This window comes from Chamaea fasciata, unplaced genomic scaffold, assembly GCF_029207755.1.
Source record: "Chamaea fasciata isolate MVZ Bird 193981 ecotype frontalis unplaced genomic scaffold, bChaFas1.0.hap1 SCAF_2, whole genome shotgun sequence".
In the NCBI taxonomy this organism is placed as follows: Eukaryota; Metazoa; Chordata; class Aves; order Passeriformes; family Sylviidae; genus Chamaea; species Chamaea fasciata.
Genome location: NW_027094087.1, coordinates 105,842,099 through 105,855,398, shown reverse-complemented (window position 1 = coordinate 105,855,398; position 13,300 = coordinate 105,842,099). Strand labels below are relative to the sequence as shown.

General features: G+C 40.9%; 1 protein-coding gene across 17 annotated transcripts in view; it reads left to right on the top strand.

The window, feature by feature from the left end:
- DMD (dystrophin) overlaps positions 1–13,300 on the top strand; it is a 990,047-nt gene that overhangs the window by 909,909 nt on the left and 66,838 nt on the right. For all 17 annotated transcript variants that reach the window (XM_066176982.1, XM_066176984.1, XM_066176989.1 and 14 more), the window contains 2 exons: positions 1,849–1,910; positions 11,974–12,048. In XM_066176982.1, the coding sequence (XP_066033079.1) occupies positions 1,849–1,910; positions 11,974–12,048 (137 nt within the window). The remainder of the gene's footprint in view (positions 1–1,848; positions 1,911–11,973; positions 12,049–13,300) is intronic.

Here is a 13,300-nt window from a genome sequence, read left to right as displayed (position 1 = left end):
ACCCAGACCAGGCTGAGATTTCTGAATACAATTGCATCGACCTCCCTTTGCAGGACTCATTTTTTAACAGAGCAGAGAACAAGGCTGCTTTTGCTCTTGTGGTGTCCTTTTCCCATTTTCACTGTCTTTGGCCACTGCAGGAATTGAGAAGGGGTGGGGATGCTGAGATTGTTGAGACAGGGCTTGTTTAAAACCCTGTGCTCAACTAGGGCAGCTCTACAGCAGGGTTTTCTTCTTATGCTTAATGCTTGTGATCCCTTTCGTTCTTTCTTGCAGTTACAGAGCAAAACCTGGAAATATTATATATAGTAAGCTGCTGAACAAATAGAGGTTACTGGGGTAGTAAAGTATTCACAGGAATCAAATAAATAGCCTGTCTTTCAAGGCCAAAATTAAATCATACCAAGAAAACCTGGCACAACTTTCTTTTTCCTTGAGTCGAGGTGGTGTTGAAGTGATGCATTGGAAGTTTTATCTCCTCTTAGCCTGTAAAGGGTAAATGTGCACTTGGGAACATCAGTGCCTCAAAATGAGAACTCAAAGGCCATTTGTTCTCTAAAACAACCTTGTTGTGTCAATGTTGCAGGGCACAGTGGGGGGCACAGGTGCTGCTGGGTGGTGGTTTGGTCTCCTGGAGCTGGAAGGTGTGTGCTCCAGGAGCTCCGCAGTGCTGTGGGTCAGGTCCCACTCTTCTGCATATGTTCTCCAGAATGATGTGTGCGTGTTTAAACCTGCATGTCTGCTTTTAACTACAAATGTGTTTGCTAGCAATGGTATGCTACATCCCTGTTTAATTTTTTTTTTTTTAATGGAAACTCACAGTTGTCTCTTAAGCTGAATTCTCTGTGAACAGGACTTTAGTGGCTACAGGACAGACAAGGAGAATTTTCTTTCAAGCCTTCTATGTAAATGGAAACATAATCATGTTAGCTATGCTGCCATTAAAAAACAAACTCACAAAAAGTATAACCTTAGGAGACATGGGTTGCTGCTACATTCACTAACGCTTCATTCTGATGACTTTCTCTGTTGTCCTTCGGCAACATGTTGTGCTCCAGAGCTGGAGGCTGCTGGCCTCAGTGCACAGACTCTCCAATTTACATTCTGGTCATACTGCAGCGTTTCATAACCCCACTTCAGCTTTTCCCTGGCTTCCCAACAGCTCTGCTGCCTGACACTGCACAGGGACCTCCAGGGCGAGGGAAAGGGCCTGGGAGTCCCAGGGAACAGGCAGAGCAGCCAAGAGTCTTTGCTAGAAGAGACTGTCTCTGCCGGGTGCAACATTGGCCTGAGAAGTGGCATAAGGTGGTGGTGGATCAGAGGGCTGTTGCACAGGGATTTTAGCACAGGTGTCTGGACTGAAAGGAAGGATTGGGCCGGCTCCGTTGGGTAGTTCTTACCTACCACATGGGAAAGGGTTGAGAGAGCACGTAGGGAAAAGGATGTCAAATATGGATCTTAGCATCTGGCCAGAGTTTCCAGAAACTCTTTAAGAACTAAACCCTTTCAAATGTCTGTGTTCTAGTTTGGAGCAACTGGAGAATGACCTGTACAAAGCAATGAGGTCTTAAGAATTGCTTGCAAATTCCTCTAAACACTGACATACTTGCTGCCTTATTAATATTAGCACTCCTTTTAATTTTATTTCATGAGCCTTGCCTGAAGAAAGCACTCCAGGTTAATGCCTCTCATTTAAAGAAGACAGTGCTGGCACTGCTGAGCCCCCCGCCAGAGCAGCCCAGGCTGCAGGCACAGATCTGGCACCATGCTCTGATGTGCAGCCTGCATCACTACTGTGAGATGGAGAGAGAAATTCTACTTTACTAACTTTCATGTTTTGTGTTGTAGCCATGAGACGCAAACGACCTGCTGGGATCATCCCAAGATGACTGAGCTTTACCAGTCATTAGGTAAGACATCTCTACCAGATGTTTGGTGCTTTTGTTTTTATTTTTTTTCTTTCAATTGAATAATTTGCTAAGGCAAAGATTTCCAGAGGAAGCAAATCAAAATTAAGTGAAAGAGAGAGGCAGAGCTTTTACCAAGGTTAAAATTTTCTGCAGGGGAAATGCATAAAGCACACATTTCAAACATGAAGTAGAAAAAAAAAGTATTTCATTTAGCACGTTTGGAATGTACGCTGGGTTTATAAAGTAATTTGGGTGTATTGTTACAATCTCTTTACTGAAAGTCTGGAACAGAAGTTAGAAAAAATAATCCTGAATCTTTTCACTGTCTAATCTACTTTACAAAAGGCACATGAAAAAATCAAACCAAGCTGCTGTTAATGTTGACTTTTGGATGGTGGGAAGCCAATTGAAGCAATTTGCCAAACTGTGTTACCACTGCTTTATTTTTAAAGCACTTTCAATACTTAGAAGGCATAGCAGCTGTCATGATGTCATTTTGAATACCCAAATTGCATGCTTATTATGACTTCAGATGTGCCTCTCTGGTGGAGGGTTGGGTTTTTTTTCATTTTTTAGCAGCTTTGGAATTTATTAACAGAAGCACATCTACAAGATAAAATAGGTTAATCTATGCTCTAGTGTAGGCTGCTTGGCAGGCCATTTAATAGCTAACTCTTTGATTTTAATGGTTGTGTTAATAAATAATAGAGGGTATAATAAAAATTAAGCTATTTTGCTGAAAGAAATATCAGTAAATATGCTGCATTCATAAAGGGGGGGCTACGTCTGTACAGCACATGTACATAAACCAGCTTGAGCACTAGGACTGTCAGATCTAGCATTCTGTGCAGGCTTATTTGCCATGGTGAAAAATAGCTTAAATTATCACCTGCTAAACTCTGGTTTTGCTGCTGAAAACAGTCTAATTATGCCAGTGTAATCTATTTCAAGCGAACTCAGGTATCTCTATGGTGCTCTGCAGTTCAAGGCATGCTAAAAATATTTTAGAAAAGCGATATAAAATGAAATGACACAGTGTGGAGATTTTTTCCTTATAGTATTAGCAGTGTTGCAGCAGTTGGTTTAAAAATTAACCAGGATACAGCTTTGTATGCCAAAAAGAGATATAAAATGTATAAGTTAAGGCTAAACAAATGCAAAAGCAGACAAGCAGTGACTTGACATTTAATTATAACGTATTGCCCCGTGTGTCTCCTTCATATTTCTGCTCTTAAAGTGAGTGGTTTAGAAGTTTCAGGACAAATGGTAATTGCACATGCAGACCTCCCTTTAATACAGAAAGGTCTTCCCTGTTAATTGAACTGCACTCTGACTCCACAGCCGCCTTTGATCCACAGATTGTGTGGTATCGCTGATACTCTTGCTGGTCAGACCCAAAGTCCCGTTGCAACTGTTTTTCTTCTGCCAGTGTCCTGTTGCAGCCAAAATACTCTTAAATACCAAAAAGTGAAAAGGTAACAAGGGAGAAAAGAGTCTTGATAGATTCAGGTCAGCAGTTCAGAAGATGTGTGACTGCTGAAGTCAGTTTGCATTTAGTTTAACTGAGTTTTATCACTGTGAGTATCGCCCAAATGTCAGGAGTTTAAGATAGACTTACTTTTTACTGCCTAAAGAAGGAACGTGTTCAGACAGATTTTGTTTCTTACTTACTTGTGAACTTTCTTTTTCTCCTGCTATTTTCCTTTTCAGAAGCCTGAAATGTCCAAAAAGCAGTCCTCTGTATGGATGGTTCTATTTCTTTTAGACTTAAGACCAAACAGTCACTAATGTGAAAACAACACTGATTTTAGCAAAGTGTGCATAATATGTATTTTTTATGAGTAAACTGAGGTTTTCATAGGTGTGTACAAAAGAGACTAGACAAGGTGACTCTTTGTGTACTGCCACATGGGTGAAGCTTTGATGAATGTGCTACTGAATAACCTGCCGATTTATGTTAGTTTTGAACTGGGTGTAATCACCATTGCCTAACTCTCACACAAACTGCATAATACAAGTATAACCCGTTTAGTCTTGAACAGAACCCTTGATGTATTTTCAGTGCTTTGCTTTGCCTCAGGTCAAAATGGTAATAATGGGATGTTTGAAGTCTTTTCAGACTGTTCAGTAATATATTATCTGAGAAGATGTTATTAAAGTGGATTTTGTATTGCATACTCATTAGATCCTATTATTCTACCCCCCATTAGGATCCAAATTTTGTTTCTAATTCATATAAAGAAGCTAGTAAAGAGCTTAGTATGTATTCCTTTTTAAAAATCTGGTAGAAAGCATGGATTTGGCAAGCAGGTAAATGTAAAAACATGAGACCAGGTACATCAATGCTGTCAAGAGTTTTCATTTTCCAACTCCTACACTTACCCAGTATGGAATAATTCTGCTATGTGATGTAGCTCTCTATACATGCCAGTATATCATAATTTGCTGCAGGATGCTTATGTCTAATTTAAATTCTTACAAATTACTGAAGGCTCGATTTTTTTAAGTGAATGAGGAAGGTGCATCCTGGGACGAGGTAACATTTCTTACCTGCCTCTGAGATGCAAGAAACACCCCTCCAAGACAGAAGAGTAATAGTAATCTTCACGTATCCAATTCACACACCTACAAATTGTTGCATTGCATTTTGCTAAAATAGGTGACTTTCAAATGAGACTTACTGGTTCATTTTTCTATCTTTAGAGGTCTGGGTATTAATAAAAATGAAGCTTAATTACTTGGGAGCATTTTTGCTACTGATAAAAGAAGGTAGCAATGTGCTGTGCACAGTCCTGCAGTCTCTTCAATTGGGACTGCGTCAGAGACAGCAGGAAGAATCTACAGGAAGAAATTATTACAATAATCTGCCTGTGAAGGAAGTGTTCTCAAATTCTCTTGGAGCTCATTTGTTAAAACATAGCTGGTAATAAAGATACTTGTTAAATACTTGATTGTAATTTTATTTGTATAAAAAAAATTTCCAACTGGTGGTTCTTTCTAACAGATTTTCCTTTTAAGACACTCAGATGCTTGTTCCTGACTGCTCTTTATTATTTAAACAATGTAGCATTTCATCAGTGTTAATGAAATACTTATTCAAGTTGAGCAATTTTTACTCTTCTTTAAGTTATGACTGCTTAATGTTACATAATAAGCTGTCTATATTGAGTGACTTAATTGTTTAATGTTTAGTTGAAGTGACACCAGGAAGTAAATGTTGGTATAGATTAAACTAAAAAAGAATCATATAAGTTAAGAACATAGAGAAGAAATAAATGCTGAAATAGGAAAGGTAGTAAAAATCATGATATGTGTGCTTCGAAGCATCAGAAGCTGACAGACATCCCTGATTTGTATTTACACCATTATGAACCACTCCTATTTTCTTCTAACTTCCTTCTGAAAAGTCTTCAAAGAATCAAGAACTGCTCCAGCTGCTTTTCTGTCCAAAATTCGTTCTTCTGCAGCAGATTCAGTTCTTTTGCACTGTTCTTTGACATCCCCCTTACAAATTTTTTCATCCTTCATGATGACTCCAAGGCATCACTGAAAAGGGAATTTGTGTTGTTTCACTGTCTTGGAGACCAAGGACCTTTGCATGAGCGGGGAGACAGAAGGAACAGGAATCATAAAGTGGTCTGAGTTTGCTCAATTTTTTCTTATTATCTTCTGAGAGTGAACATTTAATGTCACACAACTTAGCTTTGAATAGTCGTATTTTGCCTTTAAGCTGATAATGACTCCTGCCTTTGCTATGATGGCCCAGGAGAACTTGGCTTGTCATGCCATACTGTTAGTGTCCCCTTCCTCCAGCCTTCCTATGTCATGTCCTGTCAGTACAAGTGTCCTCAAGGTGCATTAGTGTCACCATGAACAGTAATTGCAGTAGCAGAATGCAGTCAGAAATGTTGTTTATCAATCCTAATTCACCAAGGCAAGACAAGAGGGTGAAAACCACCCTCATCCTTGCAGGCTGCAGTGCACTGGTGACAGCTCTCCATTTAACTTCAAGGATGGGGGGCAAGTCTCTAAGGACTACATGAAAGAAATGTCAGAGTTGCTTAACACGAGGTGGGAGAATGCTGGAAAGCACCTCCGAGCTTTCAGCTGCAGCTACTGTGTTGGTCTTGTGGCTGGCTTCTTTGTGCAGCAGTGGGAGCTTCTAACTCCCAGTGACCAAGGCTGACCAGCTTCATCCTCTTCGGTTTGTGTATTTTGATTTGTCCTTCTGAAGCGCTGCCTGGAGAGGCTGAACTGCCCCTGGCTGCCATTGCAGTTTGTATTAGCAACTACTAAACCATGTATTTACTATGAATTTTTTCATATTCAGCTGTTTTCCGTGTTTGCACCAGTAAGACCCATGCCTAGTGCACACAGCAGTCATTTGATTTCTGCTGCAATCCAGTGAGATTATCCATATGGCCTCTCTTTAAAGGTTGCTTATTCACTAATGTGCTTTCCAAGCCCATTTCAGAAAATAGGATTGCTTGGGTTCAGTCAGCCTTGGCCAGTAGTCAGTCTAGAGGAGGTCATCTTTCTGTGTGATTGAGTCGCATGCAGCACACACCTAACAGACAGTAGATGTAACTGTGGCAGAGAGGTGGAGCTTCGGGGGTGCAGTTAACCTGGCATCCCTTGAAAATGAAAGCACAGGTGTATTAGCATGGAGGAGGCTCTTCTAGAGAGAATGAAGGGTGGTTCTGTTGCAGAATATTACCAGTTTGGGAACATTTTCCTTAAGGTAATTGCACTCTTGGTTTGCAAATTGACACCTTTTATTATTATTTTCTGAAGTTGTTTGTAATTTCTCTATTTTAGGATTTTCCAGTATGACTGCTTCTCACCAGAGTACATAAAAGATTTCTGAACTTTCTGGCTGCAAACTCCACTCCTATCCCAATCCCATAATGGGATGTACCAAGTGTACATCAAATCCTTTCTTGCATTTTTGTGGTTTTGCAGGCTGAAGAAAAGACACTCCATTCGAAAACTCCCAAAAGTCATGTCAGTTGGTCTGATTACCGGGGATGCTGGCACATGCTGGGGTGTTCAGCCACTGGATCTAGATGCAATCAGTGGTATTGAGGGGCCCTGGGTACCTCCCTCCTGTTAATTTGCAGAGACACTGTTGGCTTTTTCACTCAGTTGGACCAGCCTAGTACGACATGCTGGGTCATTTCATGGAGAGTGGTTAAGCTGTACATAGAATAACAGTTTACTGTTACTTATTATCAAAGCAGTGTAGATGATAGCATTAATTATTGTTATAATAAAAGTCAATGGCTGAGACTCAGCTGATATTAAGCAGTGTTACTTGATTAATTTCTTTCCTTTGTGCATTTGTGTCATTTGCATTTTAAAATTACAATTCCAGAAGAGGCAATATATGTCACTGTAAGGCATCATTAAAAGATTAATTTACAGGTTTTGGGCAGCAGGAGGAAACCCAACATTCTTACCAGCTGGACAGGGAATCTCAGCTGTGTTGAAACAATATGAGCTGAAGCTTCTTGAAAAGGCAAGAATGTCTGATGAAACATGGAAGGCTTAGTGGCCGTAGAGGAATTGCTGTCTATTCAGGACTGTCCAGCAAAGAGTTGTTAACATCTGTTAGGAAGGCATTGTAATTCCCAAAATAGGTTATCCCCAGGCAGTGTATTTATGAACAGTCTATGAGCACAAGACAGTTTGTGGCTGAGTAAGGCTTTCAGGTTTCAAGGTATATCACTCTAGGTTCACATTTTCTATCCTTTCATCTGAGAGTAAAAAAACAAACCCTCAGAACACTGTAAATCTTATCAAATGAAGATGACAATTTTACCTGATGACATCTATTTTCTTCAAAATAATTAAGGTGTTAATTTGCTAAATTTTACTTATACCATCTGAAGCATGTAAGCTGCTCATTTCAGTTAGATGATATCCAGACAGTGAGATAATTGCTGTCTGTAGAACCAAGTGAAGAATGTGTGTTTTGCCCTCATTAACTAGAAAAGCATTTATAATAATATTCACAAAAATACAGACAAGAAACCCCTTTTTAAAGTAAGGAGGAAAGGTAGTTTCCAGGTAGAAAGGACTTTATGAGATGCCTTCACATTACTTTGGGGGAGAGATAAATAGTATGAAGAACGTTTGGTGGGAGGTAGCCTGGCCCGTTCCCAGTGCTTTTAAACACAGTGAGATGGCTCTGTCATAGAGGATAGGATGGTATCAAATGGAACCTCCCAGTCACTCAGCAGATGCAGCAGCTGTAGGAGGGGTCAGACTGTTTAAGAACACTGTGAAAAGCAGTTCAGTTATGACACCTTATTTAAAACCTGTTGTCTGGGTTATAGATGTGATTCCTTAATATACTGCTCATATTCCAATGTAAAGACCAGAATTTAGCAAGGGAGGATTTGAAAAAAAAACCAACCCAAACTACAAGATTTTATTTGATTCTGTGTCGGTAGTCAGTGAGACATTCCAGCAGGTGGTTTGAATCACTGACCACTTCTCAAATGAGTGGGTTTTTTCCTTGATTATCCACTAGCAAAAAGATCTGCATGTAATTGCAGGTGTTTCTAGAATACTTTAGAAATGGAACATAGCCCTTATGTTGTGAGATTTCTCTCAACATGTAGAATTATGCAGAAAATGTTAGAATTTAATTATCATTTTTCCACAGTATTTCTGATCTGAGTTATTCCTATCAGCAGTCTGAAGTACCCTTCATTAAAGCTGCATTTGTAATAAAAGCACTAGTTCTTGTTCACTGTCATCATGTTATGAGATAGAGAAAGATATATATATTCACTTGAACAGAGGGTCATTCATGGCTGAGTGATGGGAAAGTCATGATTTCTCTTTGCTCTGGGATGTAAGTATGTCACCAAATACTCCCTCGTGATCCTTTCTTCTGTCTTTCCTTTCCAGGGGCCAGGTGACCTCTCCCACTGCATTGTTGTTTCAGACCATAAACAGAATATGCTCTTGGGCATTTACATTTTTTTGTTCAGATCTTGAAAGTTGCCTTCTGAGCAAGAAATAGGAGTACTGATAACAATTTGCAAAAGTTTCACAATACACCGCGGGCTTTTCAGCACTCTGACCGCCCCGTTCAGGGGATGAGGTGGTACTTACTAGGAGAGGGAGGAAAGGGCTGGAGGAAAACTTGTGTGGTGCACTGAGCTCCTCAGCCTGCTCCAAAATGATAAAAGCTTTGGAAACAGGGCTTAATGGATCCTAACTCTTTCAGCGGGCTGTGTGGGGGTGGAGAAAGCAACTTTTTTTTTTTTTTTTCCCGTTAAAATCCAGGAACAAAAAAAAAGCAAAAACAATTTCACAACACAGAGAGGTAGGAACTACTGATGTTTTCAAAGGCTTTTGGAAGGTTGCTGCTGCTTGAGCCCCCTTCTCCCCTCCTCGGCCTCTTCCCAGCAGGAGCAGCTGGGGTGTGACCAGGCAGTGTGTCTGTACTCCTCACTGGAGGTCCTCCCACTCACTGGGTGGCTTTATGCCCAGCACTCACCAGCCCAGGGCCAAGACTCGTTCCCTGGCAGTCTTGGGTTCTGTGGTTCATTTAAATGGGTTCTCATCCAGCAAGCAAAATGTTTTGAGCCCAGTTAGGAGGGGCCTGGGCTCCTTTCGTGGGCTAACTCATTTGTTCCAGCAGTAGCCCTGGGGGAGGAAAGACACCACTGACAGTTACATAGCCACAGGTAGGGGAAAAGCAAAATCATTAAGATCCGGTGACCTTAAGTGACTGTCACCATCTGGTAAGACAGCTGTCCATCAGGAGCATGGAGGTGGTGGCATAAGGAGGCCAGAGGTGAGCAGTTGGCACAGGGACAGTAACTGGGTGCGGGATAATCCTGGTGACAGCAGCGAAGGTGGCAGTGGAGGAGTGTGACGGCTCAGCCTTGGCTTGCAGAGCCAGATGAGCAGTGGTGCTGCTTCTTTTCCAAAACCTGAGATGAGGGCTCCAAAATGAGCACCTGGCATTGCTGCTTCATCATTTAGAGCAGATGCTTCTTGGCAGCAGTGTCGTTAAGGTTGATGATAAATTCAGTGTGTATTACATATACAGGAAAATAAACTGTAGCATTTCCAGGATTAAATGTTTTCACGAATTGTACTTTCTGCCTTGATCAAAGCCTGAAATATGCATATATATTTACTCACATTTCTGAAAATGTAAATAATAAAAAGGTAAGCTTTTTCAGCACACTCAGGGAGAATTTAAGAAAGGCTTCTTCATTTTGTCAAATGCTAGCCATAATATTCTTTTACAGAATACAAATACAGATTTCCAACAAGGGTACAAAATGTAATTGAATTCATGGTGTGTTTGTGAGAGACTGCTTTATTAATTTCCATTTAAGACAAATTGAGTCACTTCATTTAAACTTCTCACTGTATTCTACACCACATAAAGGACCTGTCAGGATGGCTGTGAGAGACAGAGCTGGCAGGAGCAATGCACAGAAGTGCCCATTAAAAAGGTATATGCGACTGTGCAAAGAAAAATAAATTGTATACAAAGCTGAGACTTCCTTTTCTGCTCTAAGACATGTTTCAGAAACGTTCCACGGCTTTTATTAAGGTATACAAAACTACTGAATTATCATACCTCATATTATTCATTCAGAACAGCTTAATTAAAATTAATGTAATTGAGACTATATTCCCACTGCTACCTATACCTGTACAGCATTATAAATGATGTTGGGATAGTTATACCCAAGCTACCACATTTCAAACAGGTTTACAGCATCTTAGCTCGTATGCCAGCAAGGAAATGTTTTGCCTTTCCCTGTTTGTCATATTCTTTCTCTGGGAGTCTGTCAGGCTTAGGGGAAGCTTATTGACCTAAAAGGACCTTTATTTTGAGCCACTAAATTTTCTCCCCTGATGTTCTTTTTATATTTACATTGTAGTTTACATTTTCTAAACACTTTCCCATCAGTAATTCCTTAGACTCCATGGGTTTCATCAGTAAATTAAATGCATTCGGCAGTGTCGTCAGGTGCTGAAACTGGCTGGCACAAGCAATGTGTTTCTGTTCTGGAAAACCCTTAAGTTGCAATATGCCGAGCAATCTCTTGGGGCTGATCCTTAGGCTGCACAGGAGTGTCTGTGCCCAGGAATTAGTTGGGTGGGTGTCAGGGCCAAGAGCAAACATCTGTTTTTTCAGTGGTGGATGGCTGCCCTGTAGCATACGAGTGTGTCCCCTGCCACTCCTCAGTTCCCAGTGCAGCTGCTGGCAGTGCCCCTTGGGAACCAGCTTCTCTGCTCTGATCTGGTGCATCTTTGTCCCCACAGTGTCCAGGAGGTTTTGCAAGCCATGGTTAAACTATTCAGTGGGGACTTGTGCTGACGTCCTTATTTTGTTAAATGAATTAGGACAGCTCTAGCAACAGTTGAGCCAGACGGTGTCTTCCTGACTGGGTGCCATTCCCTGTCACACTGCCAGAGCCACTGGCTCCCTGCCATTTTGCAGGTGGGGACCTGGAAACTCACCTGGCTGGGTGAGCTGGCTTCTCTTCAGAAAGGCTCTGTATCTTTGGGCATGGCTGGGACCTGCTGAGATGGAAAGCACCAGGGTTTAATGCATATTTTTAATAAGCTTTTTGTTCAAGGAGTAGCTGAGAGTCACCTGTTTTTTCCTGGGCAGAGGTTTTCTGTTGGGACTGCCTGCACACAGCCTGGCTGATGCATAAGGTGAGCGAGGAAGATTTTCAGGGTCTTATCTCCCTCACAGTGCCTTCGGTGTGAAAAGCTCTGCAGTATTTTCAGACGCACTGCTACAGTCACTGATGTTGTCCTTTCAAGTGCTCTTTAGTTCAGTGCCTTTGAACAAAAGGAAGTAACACTTTAGGACTTAGTGAGGTTTTTTGGGTGGTGGATTGTCAGGATTTGAGGGCTTTAGCTCAGTGAAATTTCTAACAAATTTATTTCCCCCCTCTTCTCTTTTAACCAACAGGTATAGTCTTGTAGTTCAACATAACGATGTCTTTGTGAGTCTGGTTATTTCTAGTGTGCAAAGCTGATCTTTTATTTTATTATTGCCTCCCTACAGCTGACCTGAACAACGTCAGGTTCTCGGCGTACAGGACTGCCATGAAACTCCGCAGGCTGCAGAAAGCCCTCTGCCGTAAGTACCTTTCTGTGCCTCACCTGCTGCCAGGAAGGCTCCATGACCAGCACACAAGTTTATTCACAGATTGCAGAAGCAGAAAAACACTCCCACACATATCCCCAGCTCTGCCTGGTACACAGAGATCTCTCACCTGAAGGGCCTCCTGCTGCCACCGGCTTGCATGACCATTATAAAACCAGAGCAGCGATTCAGAAATAAAACTGAACATACTGTGTATATTTCTCATCTTTACACTCTTTAGCCAGGTATTTTCACTGTGCCATGTCCTGTGTCAGCCCCAGCTTTACAGCCAAAAGGAACGCGATTGCGATGTATTAGGAACAGTGAAAGCTTGTGTGGAATAATCACTTCAGAGCTGGAGTTGCAAATGGTTTGTTAAGTTGAATCGTGAACCCTGAGGGGTTATTGCCTTTAAATGAGATCATCGCAATAAACATTTACCTTCATTTTTTTCCCCAGCGTTTGGTTGTGTTGAGAAGTCTCTCATCAGCTGTACATTAGTGATGTGCATGTTCGAACATTTTAATTCTCCCAAATGCTGTATGTTATTCTACTTTTCACTGGAATTACATTTCCTTTTCAGCTTATTGTAACCTGATAGCTGAATAATTCACTCACAGTTTTCTTGATAGGCCAGTCAGTTGCCAAAGCAAGCAGTTTATTAAGCAGTCCTATTGGAAGGATTATTAAAATATTTTAACATCCACAACTTGGCATTTAATTACGGGGTTAAATTTCTGACACAGTTGCAAATGTCTCAACTGTTGATTTATCTCAAGTTGGATTTGTGCTCACATGCTTTCTGGAACTGTGTCAAACCTCGGTATTTTAGAGCATGTTTACTTTTAGGCTTATAAGCATGGGTGAATTCTGCTAAAGTGAGCAGGCCTAATTTCTGAATGTGTAAAAAATAGGGGGAAAAAAGGAAAAGATAAACAATAAGTAAAAAGTCTTGTAACATAATGAATGATTTCAACATGAATGCAGTGACAAAGAAGGAATTATGGTGATTAGAAATATAAACATCTTTCCATGGTACAGCACATCTGACGCACTCACTGTGGAAATATGGTATAAAAAAACTGGAGTGATATGCAGTGAAAAATATTCATAATCAGTGCAGCACTGAAGGAAGCAGAATTTTTGGAATTAGCTGGCACTGCATAAGTGTAACTTGTAACAGGTTTTTATGACTGAAAGTGCTAAACTTTGCATCCCATTTTATCTGTATTAGAATCATGGAATA